Source organism: Leuciscus leuciscus, assembly GCF_965113295.1.
Source record: "Leuciscus leuciscus genome assembly, chromosome: 3".
Classification (NCBI taxonomy): domain Eukaryota; kingdom Metazoa; phylum Chordata; class Actinopteri; order Cypriniformes; family Leuciscidae; genus Leuciscus; species Leuciscus leuciscus.
In genome coordinates this window covers 10,125,260-10,148,095 of record NC_138727.1, presented here as the reverse complement: position 1 = coordinate 10,148,095, position 22,836 = coordinate 10,125,260, and the positions used below count along the sequence as shown (strand labels likewise).

At 36.5% G+C, this 22,836-nt stretch overlaps 1 protein-coding gene across 1 annotated transcript; it reads right to left on the bottom strand.

Annotated features, from left to right (window-relative positions):
* Positions 1–65: 65 nt before the first annotated feature.
* On the bottom strand, positions 66–9,964 carry LOC309494333 (cyclic nucleotide-gated channel alpha-3). Its single transcript, XM_082163630.1, has 9 exons — positions 9,748–9,964; positions 8,244–8,408; positions 8,083–8,112; positions 7,861–7,992; positions 5,339–5,407; positions 5,049–5,240; positions 4,862–4,963; positions 3,952–4,058; positions 66–3,070 (listed from the first exon to the last, which is right to left on the bottom strand). The coding sequence occupies exons 2-9, from the start codon at positions 8,333–8,335 to the stop codon at positions 1,680–1,682; spliced, it is 2,115 nt and encodes a 704-aa protein (XP_082019756.1). The 5' UTR covers positions 8,336–8,408; positions 9,748–9,964; the 3' UTR covers positions 66–1,679.
* Positions 9,965–22,836: the final 12,872 nt, after the last annotated feature.

Below are 22,836 nucleotides of genomic sequence, written 5' to 3'. Positions count from 1 at the left end.
GGTCTTTTACTTGTAGACTGCAATGTATGTTTTTGGCAGATATTTTCACTAACATGACACCTTAATCCAGCATTTCCATGTGTTCGATTCAGTGAGACATTGATTATGAGGAAGAGAGTGATGAGGCTTTGCAAGCTTCCGTTCTACACGTTCTGGTTTGCACTCAAGAAATGCCAGCCTGGGTCTATTCTGTCTGACAGTCTCTCATCCACAACAGTTCTGCTGCACTGCTCTCACCTCCACATTCACCTCACAATAGCGAAACGCTGCTTGATTCCTGTCCCTGAGGACACCGGGAGAAAGGCAGCCTAATTTGCACCCTGTATTGCATGAAGTTCAGGTCGTTGACACCCGACAACTGTCACGTCATTTGCATTACAAGCTGTTTTTGTAATAATAATTGTGATAATTCTCAGCTGCTTTCCAGAATCAACATCTCTCAAAAATGTATCTATAAAAAAAAACACAAATATATGATTAAATGCATGAAAACATTTGAAATAAGTAATTGAATGCCTCAGTACATGACAAAAATATCTTTTTGTAGTATTCAAAAAACAAAACAAACAATTATCGTAAAAACTACGCACAGAGACGCTGATACCTAATTTAATTTTACATTTCAGTCTATGTTTTCCTCTCAGGTGTCAAAACTGCAGCGTTTGCATTTCCAGCACAGCTAGCCTTTAATGTTTGGTAATCTAATTGTTGGCCTACTGTTCCCAATGGACAACACGCACTGAAGTCATAGATTGTCACATTAAGGGCAAGTCTGAACAGGATTATGCCCACAACAACTGCACAGTTTAATTATTTGGATTAATTGTTGATAAAACATTAAAAAAAAAATCTCCAACAAACCTATAAATCCACAGTGGACACGAAATGTTAGGAAAATTTCTAAAATATTTTTATTTATTACAGAACATATACAGCAATTTTTCATTAGCTGAATGAAAATAGAATATACATACAAGAACAGAACATGATGGACTAAAATGGGGAACCCTCCATTTTATTCTCATATATAAAAATAAATAAACTTAAAAACCCTTGATTTTATCACATTACAGGATGTTCTGCTTTGGTTTTTATGTTCGCTTAGTAAAAGCAAAGCTTTGTTATAGCAGATAAGACAGCAAGGCTTGGGAACAATTCCTGAGAACTTTCAAAACATCAGAACATCAAAAGTTCAAAACTGAAAGATATTGTGCAAATTTACTAATGCTGGTTAAAAACCACTTACAGCATGACATCTCACAGAGAGTATAGCTGCACAAAAACCCCCTTAAAATTCACAGTTCTACCATTTTAGGCATCACACTATCTGATATTCAGACACTGCAATACTCCATAGCAACAGCATCAGGAACCAAAATGACCAAAAACAGAAGATGATCTTGCTGCATTGTTGTCCAAAATTACTTCTTAAGACAATCCTGCATTAGTGAGGCTAAAACAGTCTGATCTGTCATTGTTTACGCGCCTTTACAAATTAGGTTTAGGTCTTGTGAAATGCCAAATCTCTGACTGACTCGTCTATAAATAGTACATGTTGCAGCTGTGCTATTTTGAGATCAACCAGTTCCTCTCAAATGATGCCAAATTTCTCTATATGGGTAAATGTGTAATCCATGTTCTTGAGACATGCTGTGAGTTCAGTCTATTTCAGCATAAAACTATTTGTCCTTCTTATCCTCCACGACCTCTGATAAATCCTCCTCCCTAAGAGTCTTCACTCGGGCCTCCATGTTGGTGATCCTCTGTTTGATCTTTGTCTGGCTGGCTGTCCAATCTGCCATAAGACGAGCAAATTTAGTCTGCATCACATCTAAATTTGTCTCCAGCGTGGAGACCTTTTCCTCCAGGTCCTTCGGGTCAGCGCCAGCATTGGCTGCAGCCTCATCGATAAGATTGTCTTTCATCAGAATAGCTCTACCTTTCTCCTCTAAAGCCTTCTTTGCTTCTGGGTACTCAGTTAATGCTTCCATCAAGTCATCTTTCGAGAGTGCGAAAAGATCGGAGTATCCCACGCTGCGTATGTTAGCAGTCCTGCGGTTTCCGGCTTTACTTCCTTTGATGCCTAGGATGCTGATCTCGCCAAAGTATGCACCATCACCGAGCACCACAAACTGCGTAACGCCATCATCCGCCACCACAGCTAGTTTGCCTTCTTTGATAATGTACATCTCCCGCCCGATGTCGCCCTTCTTGCAGATGTAGTCGCCAGGACTGAAAACCTGCGGTTGAAGTTTAAGGACAAGCTCAACTAGAAGCCCTGCCTCGCAGTCCTGGAAGATACGCACCTTCCGAAGGGTTTCCAGATGCACATTGATGGCGATCTCCGCCTTGAGTTTGTCTGGGAGGTTCTTTAGCACTTCCTTTTCATCGCAGGTCTTCTGTTCCGTCCAAAGGTAGTCAAACCACTTCACGACACGGGCCTCCAGATCTTTGGTGACCTTTCGGAACTGCATGTACTGCTTGATGGAGTCAATCTTGGCCTGGAACTCCGCGCGGGATGCATTCATGTTGGAAATCATGGCACCGACGTTACCAACGATGGTGGCGAAAATGAGCACGCCGATGAGAAAATCAGAAACGACAAATAAGTACTCAATGTCTCGGACAGGTGGTGGCGTCTCCCCGATTGTAGTGAGCGTGAGAGTGGACCAGTACAAGCAGTAGATGTACTTCCTGGCAAGACGGCCAAACTCAGGGTCACTGATGTTGGGGTACACCCAAGTGTCTGATCCAAAGCCGATTGTTTTTGAGATGGCGAAAAAGATGCAGCCGTTCCAGTGGATGATGATAAGGATGTACAGGACGAGATTGCTGATGCGAAAGATGTTGGGGAAGTTGGTTCTGGTTTCAGTGCGGTCGAAGAACTCAAACAGACGAGCCATTTTGAAAAGCCGGTTAAATCTTAGTTCGGGAAAGTTGTACCCCACTTTCAGCATTATTATGTCTGTCGGTATCATGGAGAACACATCGTATCTGAATTGCGGTGACTTTTTATAGTGTTCCCACAGCTTCTTAGATTCTTTCACCAGTAAGCCTTGCTCCAAGAAACCTGTGAAAACAATTACAAGAAGTTACATACATTGTTTATTAGGGATGCACGATATATCGGCCACCATATCGGTATCGGACGATATATTTTCAGTTTTAATGTTATCGGACAAATAAGAAAATTTGGTTGATATATTAAAGCCAATAAATTTTCTTTCAGTTGAGACACTTCAGATGTGCACTGTTCACCATGATGGTTTTTAATTGGTTGAAATATGACTGGAATCACTTCAAAAAAGGAAAATACAGTTAAGTGCAACATGAGCAGCGCGAGTCTATCATATAGGCAACACAAAATTATAATGAGAACATTATAATAATTGTGTGCTTGGGACATGGCCTTTAATGGTTAGACTTTTGTTTTTGTAATCAGGCTCACAAAAAATAAATAAAAATTAGAATTTAAATTTATCTGCAAATATATCCGTTATCGGCTTTCAAATATAAAGAATTATCGGTATCGGCCAAAATGTTCATATCGGTGCATCCCTATTGTTTATAGGATGTTATTCTTAGCACTGACAACTTCTTTCCCCATAGAGCAGTGATTTCAGAAGTTATGTTCTGTAGTCTAGAGTTGTAGAACAATAGTAGTAATAATAATAATAATAATAACAATAGTTTTTGAATGAAAATAAAAATAAATACAATATGATTTCAGTTTGCATCTTGATTTTGTGTTCTCTGTAGCATTTGAATTTATAAATAGATCATTTTATTACATTATTCAGAATTTATTCATTTAAATATTTTTAAGTCAGCCTGCAGCCCCTTTAGTGGTTTGCTGAACCACTGCTTTAGATGAATTTTTAGTTAATTCACTGTTATAGTTAAATATGACAAAGTGAACACAAACAGAGAAAATTAGAAGAAGAATCACACCTGTCCTTGATCTCACAAATGTGTCAAGATAGTAGATGATATCTGATGAATAGTCCAGAACTATCCATAGGATTGTGTAATCATCCTGCAGCTCATTAAAACAGGATCTGAAAAAAAATTCCGAATTTAGCACTACATTAGAGCCATCACCACACAACAGCATAAGAATATTCTTTGAAATACAAAATATTATTATATCTGGCTTGCTTAGTTGAGGACACTTAATATTCAACAAAATATTGACACTATTAGATGAGAACTGAACTGAGCTGGACGGTGACATCACTGTTTTCTGCAGAACTGCTTTATAAATTAAATGAACTAATTTAATAATTGATGATCTTTACAATGGAAATGAATCAACACTGAACTGACTGAGCAATGACAATATTTTCTTTTAGAGTTGCTTTACAGCCGAAATGAACTCTGTTTGCATCACTGAATCATTTTCCTGTCAGCACTGTAAAAAGCTGCTTTTAAAAAAAAAAAAATTATTTTATTTTATTCATTTAGCTGACGCTTTTATCCAAAGCGACTTACAATTGCTAATTATGTCAGAGGTCGCACGCCTCTGGAGCAACTAGGGGTTAAGTGTCTTGCTCAGGGACACATTGGTGTCTCACAGTGGATTCGAACCCGGGTCTCTCACACCAAAGGCATGTGTCTTATCCATTGCGCCACCACCACCCCATCCATTGCGCCACCACCACCCCTTTAAAACAATCTGTATTGTATAAAGCGCTATATAAATAAAGGTGACTTGACTTGATATATTTCAGCATATAGTTTTCTTGTTTGTTTGATAATTAGCTTTGATATCCCAATTATTTTAAATAATATTTAAATATATTTTATATTAATATATTTTAATAAGTAGCATGCAATATCATGGAACTTCTAATGACATTACCTGGTAATAAGCATCATTAGGTTGTAGAAGGCAGGTATTGCTACAATGGTCAGCCAGTGGTAGTACAAATCTGTCGCTGGATCCATTATCCATACATGTTTTCTAAAAAAATAAAAAAAATTATACAAAGTTCAGGACTGAACAAAGACCTACGTTTAATTGCATTTAATTTAGATAAAATACTCACGGTTTCTCCTCTTCCTTCTTTTTATCATCCTTTTTATCATCTTTCTTTTCATCTTTTTTCTCATCTTTCTTTTCGTCTTTCTTCTCATCTTTCTTTTCGTCTTTCTTCTCATCTTTCTTTTCATCTTTCTTCTCATCCTTTTTTGGTTCTTCTTTCTTCTCATCTTTCTTTATCTCCCTGTCATCCTTTTTGCTGCATTCAAATGATGATGATGATTGATATTTAGTATGTAGCAATTAGCATAATGTACTTAAGCACAACATGTAATAATATATAACTTTCCCACATACTCATCTGTATTGTTGCAGTTGTTCATATTCATTGTTGCAAGAGGCCAATGATTTGCATTGTTGTTGAAGCTGTAAAGACAACAATATCGTAAATAGTCTTATTCCTGTAATTTGATAAGGGATAAAATATGATATACTAAAACATTATGAAACATGCACTTCATAATCAAAAACTACATTGGATTTACAATTGGATTTAAATGGATCTGCTAAAAGGATTCAAATGGAGTTAAATGGAGCTGAGAGTACTACATTGTTTTTGGTAGTTGAAAGCATTATCAAATTAATCTAAATATTTAATAAATCACGCAAGGGGAGAGGGATGTGAAGAAGTTGTGAATGATGCATTTTTGAATTTTGTGTTAATCTTTTAGCTGTAATGCATTTCATTCTGTTAAATGTGAGCAAATAAGTAGACTAGCAGTATGACCAGGACCATCATCAGGAAACGTTATGGTTCGAATACCAGGACCGAAGAAAGTGAGAGTGTGACAGACTTATAAGGATTATAAGGTTACCGTCAGCACATCCTCTCTTGAGAAACACTTAATCTCACCATAGATCAAGATACATTTCATTAGCTGATTATGTTTCCTCTCAAAGTATTTTTTTTTTGCACAATTAGTTTGTTGGAAATGCAGAAGTTCACACCTTCTCCAGAAAAGAAAAGAAAAAAATATATGGCAGCAGCTTTTCACAAATTGCACTAAGTGCATATAGTGACATGCTATTTACATTAAGTGTCAATCATTGTTAGATACTGTTTATACTTATTTATATTGCAAATAGTGATACTTTTTGCACCTTAATGTATTGTAGAATATTATAAAACAGATAACAATATATTCAGTGTTTATGATTATTAAAATCTAAAATGGATGCTGCCTTCTTGGAGCATTACTTGTCCCTGTCCCTTAAGCCCTCCCCTCCCTACCCTACCCGATAAACACTTTATTCCCACTGTTAAAAACGCATTTGGCACTTTATTTCCACTTTTCGTATATTTTCATACTTTTTATTTAAAAGAAATGCTTTTCCGAGCTGATATGCGATGATAAAATATAGAAGAATAAGTTCGGAATCGAATCAGAATCGAATTCAGGTCGGTCGCGTCAAAAGCTAACACCACCCGCCTAAAGGCCGGGATGCACCAAGCGGACAACGGGCCGTTTTTGAACGTCGGTCGGCTTAGTTTTTTCTGTGTGTTCCGCACCGTTGGCTTTAGTCAGACGCAATCAGGGTTTTTTTTGGTCCGATTCAGCATGTTGAATCGGTGTCGGGCCGTCAGTGAGAAAGAGAACTCTGATTGGCTGTTCAGCTTAGCAAACGAGTCATTCTGCGAGAATAAAAGCAAAAGTGATGAAAACGAGCAAAGAAGTCAAGACAGTACTCAAGAAAGCTGTTATAATTTTATGTCATCTTACATGAGCATTTAATGCACGAATATTTTCATAATAAGATGAGCCGACTGGAATGAAGAAAGTGATCAGCGTGATTGATATTCAAAAATGTAAGCAAATGCTGCTTTGTTTTACGGTTTGCATATCTGCAATCTGCATTGCATAGTTTTTGGCCGAGACGCAGCCGGCGAGAGGCGACAACACAGTCCGCTTTCATCGCCGCTAGTTCTTTGGCCCTGTTTACACCTGGTATTAAGATGCATTTTGGTCGGTTGGATCACAAGTGGACGTAGCTAAATACAGGTGTAAACGGGGTCTAAAAGTTTTGAGCTTGCAGAGGTAGTCGAAAGTGCATTTGACCGGATTGCTTTCGTAGTGTAAACGCTCATGTGGTTGAAAATGTATGGAAAGCGCGCTAGCCAGATGGGATTTAAACTTTGTTGGCTGGAGACCCAAGTTAAGTTTGAAGACGAAAAATGTACCAAGTTCAGTGTTCTCTCACCATTCCTGATTTCTAACACCGTGTTCTGCGTTCTATCAGAGCAGAAACGAAAGCTGCTGGTCCCTGTATGTTCTTCCATTGTTTCCTTTGCGTTCATATGTATGTTGCGCACAATACAGTGCACACACATATATTATGTAAACACAAACTTTTATTTTGGATGCGATTAATCACGATTAATTGTTGCACAGCCCTAGATCCGATCGACCAAAACACATCTTAATACCAGGTGTAAACAGGGCTTTTGACGTCGGCTTGGTGTGTTCCAGGCTTTTCTTGCTACGCCACTGATCCTGTTATCAGCAGGATTTCTTCTGTCATTTTGTAGGGCTCAATCAGACAATGGGTGGGCGGAGTTAATGTAAATAGCATCTGCCAGCGAGGCAGACTATTTGCACTTGGTGTAAATAAACACTCCGATATAATACTCAATTAAATCACTATAAAACTTTATAAAATCAAAATTGTGAGATATTAACCTTGCAATAGTGAGATAAAAAGTCATGGTGGAAGTTTCCATAAAAATGCATGGTGATTACTTTATTTCCCATTTAGTTGTAACTTTACGATTGTAAATATTTTTTGGAGGCCATTGTGCACACGGTTGCATTTTCACTCACTTCCTGTTGCGCAGTTGGTCCTGTCCTCTGTCATCCCATGATGCATCCTTTTGCATGTCTCCAGAATCGCTGCATTCAGAAGCTTTACATTTGGTAGACCTTCCTCCAAACCTCGGAATGAACTGGCACATCCTGAAAGTGAAGGTACAGTGTGGCTTATTAAAATCACTTATGATGCACAAACAATTCTTAAATCTCCAACAGAGCAAAAGATCAAATCACCTGCCCATTAGTCCACGGGGTGGCTGATCACTGCAAAAGAGACACATACAGGTACAACAAATAGAATATTAGGACTTAAATGATTTAATTGAAGTGAGAATTGTTCTAGATGCAAAATGGTGATTGATTTGTCTATATATGTCTGCGGTATATCCTCAGACCTTTCTCCTCTCTCGATCCATTCAATAGCTGGCTCAGGGGTGAAGGCGGATCTTTGTGAGGGGTATGACTGTTCTGTGCAGATTTTAGCCATTTTCTTTCCTGTTAAACCATTCACTGGATCAATTGGATCACATCTGGAGCATTTGTGAAATCACTCCTGTAAACTGAAATGCACTGCCATTAGTGAACATACTTCCACATGCACAGTGGTTCTAATCCATTTCACATAAACAGTCTTCAAATTAATGAATAAATGGTATTGCAGCTAATTTTGAAGTGATGCATTTTCACATTGCAACACTTAGACAATTTTTGTCCCAAAAAGATTCAAAATAAATCCTTGTTCTATTTTAAGAATGGACAGAAGGATAATGGATATATACATGCAAAACAGATGCAAGTGTCTGCTATAAATACACACTGCAGCTTAAATGCCATGTGGGATCAGGAGCGTCTTCCAGGAAGATTAGCTGTTTAAAGACAAAAAAGAGCCTGTGGTTTTGAACAGGAGATTTCTGATTGAGACAGGGAGGTAAAAATGCTAAAACTGGGAATTCCTTTAGCCAAACATGCTAGGATCAAGCCTGTAAGTGCTTAAACTTAAAAAAATTAAATAAAAAATCAAACAAGTATATACTTCTCTGAATATTTATTTGCAATGTAGCTATTCTGATATAAAATGCCTTTTTATTTTTCTAATTTTACTTCTCCCAATTCTGACTTTTTATCACAATTGCGAGAAAAAAGTCATAATTGCAAAAATAAATTAGCAACTTTGAGAAAAAAGTCAGAATTATGAGTTTATATCTCGCAATTGTGACTTTATTTCTCGAAACTGCAAGTTTATATCTCGCAATTATGACATTTCTCAGAAATCTGAGGATAAAACGTCAGCCCACAATTCTGACATTTTAACTTTTTTTCCTTATTTTCTTGTTTATAACAAGCAATTGTGAGTTATAAAGGCGGAATTATGAGATATAAAGTCAGAAATGCGAGATATGACTCGTAAATCTGATGGAGAAAAAAAGAATCGCGAGATAAACTCGAGTTTATCTCGCAATTGCGAATTTATATCTCGCAATTCTTAGGCTACTGTATAACTCAAAGTTAGTTATAAAAAGTCGCAATTACACTTTTAAATATTGGCGTTAACAAGCTTCCATAGTAATCGATCGGCTAAAGCTCCACTCCTGGTTTTCCATTTTCCCCTCTGCTAATAGCATTAGAGAGAAACCCTGAGCTTTTTTGAAAACGGTGCTTTATTCGCAAATGTTTTGTAGGCTACGACATTCCGATATTTTACATAATTTAAATTCGGAACTTTTGATAGAAATATAGATAGTGAAACACATCCCAGTGTTGTTATAATTCGAGGACCGAAACTACTAGAACAGACAAACAATAAATAAAGTAAAGTGTTGTGTTTGGGAATTTAAGCAATTAAGTAGCCTAACTGCTATAAAATATAAAATCCTACAACAGAATCACACTCAAGTTTACCTGTAGAATTTGATAAGAAACTGCTTGACCCCCGAAGCAAATCTAATCCACAGGCTTCTTCACATCAGCGAAATCCTATTCCACATGTCTTGCAGGTTCAGAGATGTTCACATGATTTGATCTTCACTGCGAGAACAAAACGCAAAGGCAGTGTCCTGTCGAACTCAAAGCGCAAAGTAGTTCTCGGGTGGATGATGGCACGTGTCTGGCGCTCGCGGAGGACATCCTCCTCCTCCCCCCCACAACACACCTGAGCAGTTATTAGGCTATAACACCGAGAGGATGCCAAGACTTTAGAGTCCAAAAAAGCCGAGTCTTAGAACAGAGTACAAGTACATAAATATCATGTTTGCACGGCATTATGATCATTTGGAACCAAAACCTAATGGTATGAAATTAGAAACCTCTGAGTCAAATGAGATCTTATAGATAAACTCTGATTCTTAGAGTCATATTGCATATTGTATAATATTTATCTGAACATTACTTGCTGTTTTGGAATAAATGTAAAGGCAATATATAAATGAAAAACAGAAACAACAAAAAACCCTTCAAATTCCTTCTGAAGCTTGGTATACCTGGCAGTTTATCATAATCATATCAAAAACTGTCCTGTTGGGAAACTTTATAAAATATTTAAATTTGTTTTTTGTGCTGAAATTCTATACGAAAATATTCTCACAATTCTGACAAATATAAGCCCATCTATTATTTTATAAAGAGTTCAGATTATACTGATTATAATCATTCCAATGTTTGTACGTATATGTGTATGTATTCAATTGTTTCAGTATTTAATTTATTCAGTGTAACTAATCATGAATCTGCATGCTTCTCTTGTTCCCGGGTGATCGATATTGTGCCCTGGAAGGTAAACCAGTTAGATGAATGTGTTAAATAATTAAGAAGAGTTTATTATGCCAACTCAGCTTCAGTTAATGGACTTGGTGCTGTAGGATCACTGACCCGTCACAAAGGGTGGCTTGCTTTCAGTTACAGCAAGGTGTCCATGATTTAGGATAACAAATTATAATTTTTTTTGTCTGTGTATTTTACTGTTTAATCATCATACAATGATGGCAACACATAATACTACCAATATAGCTAATGCTCTTTTGCCCTTTAACCTTTGTTAACGCTTATACACTCTCCTCCACCCTCAAAGGGAGTCTTAATGGCTTGGCTTGTGCCATAAACCCGTAAGCATTCCTCTAGGAAACCTCGCACACGACTGCCTTACGACGGAAAGATCAAGTCCTGACCAATACCTGGAATCTTGCTTTAGACAGGCTGTTAATCTGGGTTTACCCACTAATGCTCTTTCTTGGATCCAATGTTAAGAAGCTGTCAGACACAGTTGAAGAGAGACGTCTATCTATCTATCTATCTATAGTTTTCATAACATAAGACGGTATGCATTACAGAACAAGAACAATTGTTTTCTCAATTTTTTTTTATTCCGATTTTTTTTTTTTTTTTTTTTTTTTTACATAATTGTGAAAACATAAATATTGAATCATTATGGTAAAATTAAGACATGCAATAAACAGTCACACGGCACTATGGTTTCACATAGCTGTTAACCTGTCATTTTGTAAATTATGCCAAATTTAATCTAATAAAAATTTAGTTATATGTAGTTTTGTGAGGCTCATAATCGCTCAACACTGAACTGTCCAATTAAATCGAACTAATTTGCTTGTTTCAGACTGTTAATGTTTCAGAAAGTAAATGTGTGTTATAGCTACTATCTGTCTTGTTGAATGTTGTGATTATCATCATTTCAGATCATAACTCATTAGTGAAACTGTCTGATTTGTTGTGACCCCCAGTGGGATTTTTGCTGCTTACAGTCATTCTCAGGCTACGCTTTGAGAGGAGATAAACCACCATCAATCAGATTATGTTTAATCTTTTGAAGTCAGACTTCAAACAAGTGTTGCAGAGTAGATGCTAGTCTCTAATCACTCTCAAATGATAATGAAGTAATTCCACTGGAGAAATCAATATGAAAAGAACTGTGTAATACAACATTTGTACAATTAGACATTTTTCTTATTTCAGTAAAATGTTGATTGCTATAATTTGATGAGGTCTTTGCTTTAAGGTTAATATCATTTTTAAATATTTTATTTAATATTGTTCAAAACATCACTTTGATTTTTTTAGTCAGGTATATTTCATTCCAACTTGGTCTGCTAATCGGTCCAGTAGTTCATATTTGAATGAATTGGAAATAATTACAGATATTTTTCTCTAATGGTACACCCACTGAAATTAAAATCCATACAAAAAAAGAAGGTAACACTTTATTTGAAGGTGACGCAGTTACACGTTACTACATGTACTTACTATAGTAATAACATAAAATTATACATAATTACAAGTAACTAACACTATAAACCAAACCATATCTGCAACTCGTATATGTAGTTAATACTCAGTACTTATTTGAGTAAGTACAATGTAACTACGTCACCTTAAAATAAAGTGTAACCAAAAAAGGATAAAAATCCCAAGTGTTTAGATTTACGTATTTCAGATTTGCAACATTAGGGATTTTCCTCATAAGAACAACATGAGAAAAGAAGGAATCAGTCCATGTTCCATTTTCATGTCCTGTTTAGTCCAGTTAAGGTTGTTGGTTTGCATATGACTGCTATGAAACAAAGCTGTTGAGAATGCTAACATCAAACATCTCCAGAGATGGGATCTTGTTTACTGGTGATTGTTGTCCTGATCTAATTGTGTGGTTATAATTGTTTCAGTCCCCTGACTCCTTACAGGAGTTCTTTCCTTTATAATTGCAGAATGCCTCTTTAAAACTTTAAAAATAACAGCTGTAAAAAAAAGATTAAAATTTGTAATTATTAAAAATTATAATACAATTAAATGCTAAATGCTCAAATCTGGTTGAGCCAATGAAGTCTGAGATTTATGTATCTTTTAATTCTAAATGACCGATATATCACATGCTATACACTACTGTTCAAAGGTTTGGGGTCGTTACGATTTTTTTCTTTGTTTTGAATGTTAAGTCTCTTCTGCTCACCAAGGCTGCATTCATTTGATCAAAAATACAGTACAAACAGTAATATTGTGAAATATTATCACAATTTAAAATAACTGTTTTCTGTTTTAATATTTTTAAATGAAATTTGTGTGAATGAAAAGTCACATGATCCTTCAGAAATCATTATAATATGCTGATTTTAGCACTTATGAAACATTTATCAATGTTAAAAACAGTTGTGCTGCTTAATATTATGGTAAAAACAGATACTTTTTTTAACCAAAGGATTATTTGATGAATTTGAACATTCAAAAGAACAGCATTTATCTGAAATTAAAATATTGCAACATTATAAATGTATTTAGTCACTTTTGATCAATTTAATCTGGCTTTACTGAATAAAAGTATTGTTTCATTGTAAAATAAATCTTAGTGACCACAAATATTTGAACTGTGTTACACACTATGACAGCACGTTCTCAAGTCTGTGGATATGATCCATGTTGTCCAGCATATATTTGAGAACATACAATTGTAATAACAATAATAAAATTCTAAAACTTTCTGTTGATTTCCAGGTGCAATAAAAAGATTTTCAATGTGGTCTCAGACTTTTGGACTCCGCTACAACAGCACAAACACGAATATAGCATGGACGCCCCCTGCTGGTCTATAGGCCGAACTCACCAGCCACCAATATAATGTATTGTCCTACATAAGCAGCTATAGGCCAAAATGACCAAGTCACGATCCACTTTTGCACTCCTAATTTTAAGACCTTTGTGTTCTTTGCCCTCCTCATATGCATAAGGAACACAGGCTCAAATGAATTACATTATTGTGAAATACTGTTCATTAATTTAGCATTTGTGATGTAAAGCAAAGTCTTACTTAGGAGATATAAAACATTGCTCAGTTCTGCTTAAACTAAAGCCAGACTTTTCATCCGTCTCTCCTGGGGACTGTTCACTTCTGCACCACATGGAGGAGAAAAGGCCCTGTCGTCGCCTCCTCTAACCCATCACTACGTCTCATCATAAACACGTCATGAATATGCAGTTTCTGAGTGATGAACAGCGCTGGTCTTCGTCATGCTATGTGAATGTCAATCTGTATTGACATTTCTCATTTGCCTGAGTGTGCTGTTGTTGTTAATAACCCGCCTTAATGTGTGTGTGTTGCTTGCAGGAGCAGAACAGCTATTTTAGGGTTCCTCTGTCATTGTTCTGACTTTGCAGCATTTTATTCCGATAAAGCAAAGAGAGCAAACTTGTCTAATTTTAGGACCATATGTCCACTCTTTAGAATGAGGCAATGCAGATGACATAGCCTATGGTGTTATATGGCGCACACACACAAAAAAAGAAGAAGAAAAAAAGCACAATGCTCTGGCTACACGCATGTGAGAAAGACTCAAATCAGGATGCATGGCATGTGTGAATATATTATATGCCATCACTGCATTGGAAGAGATGACTCATGCTCCCATGAATCATGATGATGCACGCATGCTTTTTCAATTTAGTAGTGGTGATTTCTCTGAGGAAAGGGAGACAGCGCCTCCTCAAAAATCTAATCATACAACATGCATTCATTTTATAAGACTGTGATTTAAAAGTCTGCTGTATCATATGCAATACGCAAATTTCTAAGGCTTCTGAATTATCAACATGATCAAAACTTTGCTGAAAAACCTGTTGTAAACAACCTGTACATGCCTTCTGTCATCTAATTGATACTTTAAACTGTTTAGCAGGTAAAATGGCGTTTATATATATATATATATATATATATATATCCACCTTCAGGTTGTGACAGGTTTCCTGTGAAATATTTTTTTATATATATATATTGTTTGTTAAATTTCAGGATGCACTGGACTGAAGCAACTTAGGTTTAGGTTTTGTAGAAAAATCATGTTTACATGTAAGTATCAAATATGATAAATCATGCTTGTGATGAACGTTTATTTATCTATCAATCATCATTGCATTGCATTATGTTTTGCTCCACACAATTAAAAACTACAGAGATTTTTGATCAGAAAACAAAGCATTTATATTTCATCTTACCAAGACATATGATTGGGAGAGATGGAGTAACAACGGATTTGTCCGCTTTACTGTTATAACAATGTATATAACAGATATCAGCAACCGCAAACACAATAGCCATATATATAGATATATATTTGTCAGGCGTTAAAGGGTTAATATGGTTGCTTGATAGAATAAGGTAAACGATGTTTCTTTTGCCTTCAACTAGCAATGGGGAAAAGAGCGTGGACTTTTGCAGCTGTGTGTTAGTGTCTGTGTCTAAAAGATTAAGACTTTCATGCTTCATCGATCCTTTGGCCTGTTCTCTTTGCATGGGGTAACTTGTATCTTTAGAAAGGCACTGTTTGTTCCTTTTTTGGTTTCAGACTGAGTTTCAATGATATTCGTCCCTCCGTGAAAGCTGCTGATAAAGTTCTGCCACGATCAGCATCTGTTTAGCTTTAAAACAAATGTCATCAAAATCCCCGCTGATTCAGATTACAGCACGAGACGGGGAGGGGAGGTGTGTGTGTGTGTGTGTGTGTGTGTGTGTGTGTGTGTGTGTGTGTGTGTGTGTGTGTGAAGATGATGTCACACCTCTCACACATGGCTTTACAGTTGGTGTGACTTCAGTCACATCAAGCAGAAAGGAAAACAGCTTATGTTTATCTAAGTAAACAAACAGGACAAGAATAAAAGGAAATAATAACTGAATGAACAAAGTAATCTATTTGTAGACTATTGGCCAGACGTTAGCCATGTGTGGCAAAACCTGACTGGGAATGTCCTCAATTGGAAAAATGAATCATGCATAAAAAAAATACAGTTTTATTTTATTCTAAAACTATAGAGGTGATATGTCCTCATTTAGATTAGTTAAATGTGTTTGTAAATATTTCGCTGTAGTTTGTCCTCATAAATCCGACAAAACATATTACAAATTTGGACAATTGAAGTCTATGGTATGCCCTTATTTAGTAAGAAAAGTAAATTTGTGTGCATGTGTGTGTGTGTGGTGAGGACAAAAGGCAGGAACATAAGAGCATGTCTGAGCGTGGCGAAACTAAAGGGCATTTGAAGGTGACAGTTCCAGTTAAGTTGTAACCCAAGATGGATTATATTCATGATGTAAGCACTAGACCTTCCCAGAAAAGACGAGGTTTTATAAATAGCACAGGTGCATGCTCAGCATGCTTTATACAACTGCCTGTATATTTCATACTCTATTAATGCTCTTGTTCAGTGCTGACACGCGTGAAAGGGAACAACACTCTGCCCAGGCTCGTTTTATTGGGTTGTTTAAGATCAGAGTCAAGCCATGGGTGCTATTGATTTGTTTTACCAGAAGTGAATGCACCAGATAACACATCAAAAGCTAAAACATCTTTATCAAAGCAGAAGAAGATACAAGTTCAAATCGACAGAACAACATGCATTTGTAGCATTGTTTGCTGAGACTGTTCACCCCCACAGCTGCTAACACACACACACACACACACACACACACACACACACACACACACACACACACACACACACACACACACACACACACACACACACACACACACACACACACACACACACACACACACACGGGAAATGACCCTTCCTGCTTAGTCAAGCTTAATATCATATTCCACCTACAGAATGATTCAAGATGACCTCTCTGTGGTCTATGAATTAATTGTTGTTATGCTCTAGAACTGATAATATCTGAATCATTTAATAGACTTAATGTAACAAAAGCAGTGTCAGTTCTCAGTGTTGCCTTAAGGGAAAATAAAATTGCTAAATTATCCTTTCTGCTCTATTATTATTATATTTTTTTTTTTATGTATTAATCTCAAAATCGGAATGGTTTCTTACCACAAAGATAATGATCTCATGTGTCTGTAATGTGATTAGGTCATCATGACTGTTTAACCCTCTATTGCGCAGTGTGTCCTCTGGGTATTCATGCACTGTGCAAACACATGTTGCTTATAAATTGTCAATAAAATGTGTTAATGATGAAAGAATGACTTTGTATAAACCAGTAAAAAGCTTGTTGGCGATCATGTATAAATCTTTTTCTGGCATGGAATCTTTCTCTGGCACATCATTAGAAAAAAGTATTTTTGTTGGTTTTTCTTTTGATGATTCACATTTGTTAGTGGGTAAACTTCATTTAAAACAAAAACATTTGATTTATACTCTATAAATTATTTGTAAAGGGAATTAAATAACTAATAACTAGTAACTAGAATGTACCTGTCAATTTTGATTTTGTTTAAATAAATAAAAAAGGGAGGAGAGGAGAATGGTAATTGGAGAGGAGGAGAGTGAATGGAGGGGGTCATTTCCATTATAGATATACCAATCAATGAGATGATGGTCAGATTTGACCAGACAGATTCCACGTGTCGTGTGTGTCAGGCTTTAAAGGGTTAAGGTTGCTTGACAGCATAAGGTAAACAGTGTTTCCTTTGCCTTCAACTAACAATGGGGAAAAGAGCGTGGACTTTTGCAGCTGTGTGTTAGTGTCTGTGTTGAAGATGAATTACTTTCATGCTTCATCGATCCCTTGGCCTGTTCTCTTTGCATGGGGTAACTTGCGAAGTAACTTTTGGCTTAGCTTTTGGCGATCACACAATAGATGTTATTGAGAGTAGTGCTATGATGGATATGAAAGTGATGCTGTGATGGATAGACTTACCGTGTTTTCAATGGCATCCGCTGTAAAAAAGCGGCATAAATCTCCTATCACTTATCATTTTCCACAGCTCATTTTGTCTGGAGTTTTTTGTCTACTGAAATTACTTGGAAAGACATTTTTACAGTGTTTCGTCAGCAGAACAATCCAAAAACACTAAACAACAGTGCAACCCACTGAAGAGATGTACGTCTATCCCTCACAGCCTCGCTTTCATTCCCGTTAAAAATCAAAGATCGTGCTGCTGTGAATAAGGTCTATTGGGTGAAGAGATCACAGTGTACTCTCTGCACAGTATGCATGCTATATACTGCTGCAATATTAGCATGTGAGTGTGCTATAGGCCTACCAAAGGGTGATGAAGTGTGTGAGAAAAAAAAAAAGAGGTGCACCTGGTTCTTATTCAGCCTTAAAACCTCTGTCATAAATCAACAATTGCATCTCTCCTAGAAATGGTTCCCTATGGACATGTTGTGGTGACGCAGGCAGGTTTATGGGTGCCTTCAGATCGGCTCCCACCAAGGTTATTTTCGTAAACCAAAACTGAAACTATGACAAAAACATTTTCGTAAACTGAAATAAAATAGAAATTTCAACATAAATGAAAAACTAAAACTAAACGAAACTAACAACTTACTGAAAAACGAACTGAAACAAAATAATAATTAGCAAAAAGAAATAAAATTTCAGAATTATATTTAATTAGGGGAGACCGGGGACAGTTGCAACACTTTTTGCATTTCTCTCAATTACTCAGAGACTATTTGGACTAGACCAACCAAATTTGTATATATTAAACTTGCATCTGTCTGCTAATTACCCATACCATTTAAAGATGATTATGACATATCGTTCACAGTATTTATTTGAATGGAAGAAGTCAGATGTTGCAACTGACCCCGACCCAGGGGACGGTTGCAACACAACCCAGGGACGGTTGCAACATGTTAAAAATACCTTAAATTTCATTAATTAACTTAAGCTTTTTGTCTCAATGAGCAAAGAATTCTGAAAATATTAACTGTTTTAGGCCTACTATAATATTATAGTATTATTTATTTCAATAATATTATTGTAGCCTATTATTTATTTATTTAGTCATATTTATCAAATAACAGTTATTGAGTTTTGTTTGTTCATGTGTAGAACATAGGCCTACATAGATTCAGTGTGCAGGTGTTATAGATGCTATTCAATCTCTGCATATTTCAGTGTCAGACAGGAAGAATTGAACAATTTACAATGCAACAAACTTTTATTAAACATGCAATTTATAACTTGTTGCAGCCGTCCCCGACCCTATCAGCCATGACAGAACGTCATACGCCTGCTAGACACACTGACTTTGACACATGCTAACCATGTCACTTAGAAGTCAACAAAACAATAATTCAAACTAAGTAAGTTTTGATTAATTCATACAACATTTCAGGACAGTATGACAAAATATATCTCATGAAAAAATTTACTTTCATACCTCCAAAACAAGTTTTGTTCAATAAATGCAGCAGCATTTGTTGAATATGTCTACTGTCTTTTTGGTGGGGGGAGGGTCTAACTGTGCATGTGCAGTGTGAGTGTCATCACTCTAGCTTGTTTCTGATTGGAGAAAAATGACATGTTGCAACTGTCCCCGGTCTCCCCTATATATAAGCTCTCATCCTGTACCGGAAATCTCTTTTTGCCATTGCACTGCGCTACTTTATTTTTCAATGTATGACCGTTGTGCTTGAGTCTTGCATCTTTTGCGCAGCATCTCGTGCATGACACAACGCTCTATAAACGCGGCACTCAAGTTAAAATAAGTTCAACTTTTAAAAGACGCGAATCGAGACCTTGCGCTTTTCCCCCATTCCACTGCCCGGGTCTTTTTTCCGTTTTTCAAAGCAAAACCGCTTTCTGTGTGAACCAGCCCTATAAGCAGAAATGGTCAAATGAGTATTTCCATCATGTCTAGACCTTATGCAAATTCAGCGGTACCTTAATTCCAGGTAAGATAACCATCTCATGTGAAACTAGCTTAAACAAATAGGCCTACCACACATATTAGACAAGATACCACACTGAGCAGAAAACGGAAAAAACAAATATCATGTTTATAACCCAGAAATAGACGTACATTTGTCAGAGTAGAAGTAGGCTATACTAAATGTCTGGTCTGAATAGAATATTTGAATATGAGATTAACTGAGTATATGATTTTAAACGATGCAATATAGACAAAATGGATCAATACAAGAATAATGTTTGAAAGGATTTATCATAGAAATAACGTTAAAGAATAATCATAATAATCATATGCATGTCTTTTTCTTTTTCTTATACACCACGTTTAACAAGATTTCATTTTTCATATGGGATGCTCACGAGCAATAAGCAAGTCCCAGCCGGGACATTGTGGTGTTAACTTTTGCAGCTCGTTTCTGTATTTGGTTGTGTTGTGTGTATTTGGAGCACACATGTGTTGTGAAACTGAAGTAGATGTTTTCTTAATTTGCGGGTGCTTTTTCTATTTGCATGTGTGTTTTCTTCAGTTGCAGCGTGTTGAGCTCTCCTGGCCACCGTACTATGAACAATATAAAAAAAAATTAAGGAAAATAAATTAGATAGATATACAAAGTGTGCGAAAAACCAACAACAGAAAACACTGGAATACAAAATAGTCAAAGCTATCAAGAAAAAGCTAACCAAAACCATGTGTTGTTAGGTTAGCTTTAAAAATGCCTAAATTTTGTGCATCTCTAATGTGAGAACAAAATGAATTGCAAGTCACAGAGTTGCAGATTTAACCTAAATTATTTTTATGTGAATGACTCGAGTCGGGACGTTTTTGCGGGGAAAATCAAATGGATGTGACGTTTGCGCGCGCTCCCGAGAGCCTCTCTTCCCTTAGTCTAGTTTTTTGTAGTGAGTATACTGTAACCCTCCTCCTCCCCCCCCCCCCCCCCTCCCCCCCCGCCTCATACTTTGTGTGATATTCCCTTAAAATAACATTTTCATAGATTGTATTATTATTATTATTATTTTAAAATACATTTTACTGTGCAATTTCTTTCTAATTTCTTTGAGTTGGACCGAACCTTTATTTTGGTGGGTTGTACACATTTGAGTTTCTGTGTGTTTTAATAAACTATTATTATTATTATTATTATTATTAGGCCAATTTGAAGTATACTCTACTGTGCAATAGTAATATATTTCTGTTATAATTTCTTCAAGTTATACCGAACTTTTATTTTGACAGGTTGTCGTAAAGACATTACAGTTTCTGTGTGTATATGAAACGAATGAATGACGATAGTTTTATTAAATAAAATGGTGAAATTCTCGTGAAGTGACTTTCATAGCAGCTCTGCGATGAAGTGCACATGTAGCCTACATCATGTCTCAATACAGTGAAACGCTGAAAACACCACGAGCGTGAGTCACGCGTGCTTTAGTATACGTGTGTGTGTGTGTGTGTGTGTGTGTGTGTGTGTGTGTGTAGCACACATTGAGCGCTCATTCCCAGAGACACGTAGAACAATTGCAGTCTCTTTTAACTTTAATATTCACAGACACTAGTCCATATCGAGATTTGATTCATTGTACAGCCCTACTTTTGATTTATTCATTCAAAAATAGCCAAATTCCGTGACTGTTTTCCGCGATTCTATCCGTGTCATTTCGCAAACACAGACGGGGTGAATTTATGAATGAAAGTGTGAAAGTTCTGACACAAAACGAAGTTGTTACGTATCCTCACGCTTTTTTTAAGTGGGTATACGGAAATCCTTGGCCTTTTCTAGTGGGTATACGGCGTATACCTGCGTATCACGTAGACTACACCACTGAAACAAATGCTTATAATGTACAGGACAATGCCGAATTTGAGCTATTCTGTACTGTAATGTCAATGTGTCATCCAAAGAAAAGTCAATTCAAACTATAGCCTAGGCCTAGTCTCACAAAGCCAACTCTATAAAGTCTCGCATAGCGAAATCTATATTATAGCAATGAATTTTACCTTATCTGTCGACATGATGTCGGTGAATTGCAGAACTGGTGCAGACATACACACATCGCTATCAGATTCTTAACTGCTACTTTCTCCCCGCTGTCATCTTTGTTGTATGTTTGTTTTAATATTGAGAGGGAATTGCGCCTATTTATTCAAGCGTTGCTCTCAGCACGGACGGCTTCGGGATGATCGTTATTAACAGTATATCGCTGCAAAGGTATTTTCAACTTCTTTTTACTAATAAGTGAAGAAGAAGAAGAAGAAAAACATACTTTGCCGTGAGTAGATTGGTGCCTTAAATCAAGTTCAGTCTCTTGTACAAGTTCTAGTTGCTGCTGGCTGCAGTTCACTTAACGGCCACCGGTGTCGCTAATAACGAAGGTTTCTGAATTCTGTACTGTAGTGACTAATCATTGGTAAACTTTTATTTGATCAACTCTTTAATGCAAAATCATGGGATACCAAACGGTACCTGACCTTATTTGTAGAAAGGGTGGATAAGGATACAAAAAACTTATTTTGGCCTCTAAAGTCCAAGGTTAATAAGCACATAGCAGTTTCCCTAGCAGTGATGATCAAAATAATATCAGGACACACTGTTCACATGAACATAGACAAGAAGTTATCTCAGTTAGATTTGCTGTCTTATTTGGCAAAGTGATTCAAAAACTCCATGATGCAAATATCATGTATGCGTTATTTTGAAATACTACTTTCATATTTAATTTGCCAATACAGTGCCGCTTTGATCAGCAACATGAAAAGTGTTTTATTAATGCAAGATTTATGATTGAAGCATTATTTCTGGCATGCTAGATTACCACAAAAAAAAAAAAAAAGCGTTTTAATTATGTTTGTGAATCAACTGACAGATTTTTGTGGTTATGATTATGTTGTCCATAATAAATGAAAAGCACTTTGCATCTCTTGAAAGCTGTTCTTTTAATTTGTATGAAGTTACAATGCATATTCCCTCTTCCTGTCTTCTCTCTCACACACAAACACATATTCTGAAGCAAGTATTTTTACTCACTGCGAGACTCATGTTGACATCACACACCTGAAGATATCAGGTGGCTCTGCTTGGCACACACAGATCCTCTTGGGTGAAAAAGCACATTTTTAATTCATCAAGGCCTCATTAGTTAATCACCATCAAAGATCAGCCAATGATATGGTGACAGTCTGACAGAGCAGGTGGAATTGCTTCCAAGTCCTAGGTGTACCAACACCTAAAATTCAGGGGTGTGACTGTGTTCAGTTACATTTGGATTTGCTCCTGCTCTTTTCTGAGACTCACAATCATCCTGTGAAAATGTCTTGTTGTGGAAAGACTAATTTAATA

Bases quoted from the DNA above. Each gene is read 5' to 3' on its own strand.
- LOC309494333 (XM_082163630.1), bottom strand. From the start codon at position 8,335: ATGGCTAAAATCTGCACAGAACAGTCATACCCCTCACAAAGATCCGCC. The intron at 5,408-7,860 runs GTGAGTGAAAAT...TTGTCTTTACAG, and splicing joins GACCAACTGCGCAACAGGAA to CTTCAACAACAATGCAAATC. The intron at 5,241-5,338 runs GTATGTGGGAAA...ATTTGAATGCAG, and splicing joins AACTGCAACAATACAGATGA to CAAAAAGGATGACAGGGAGA.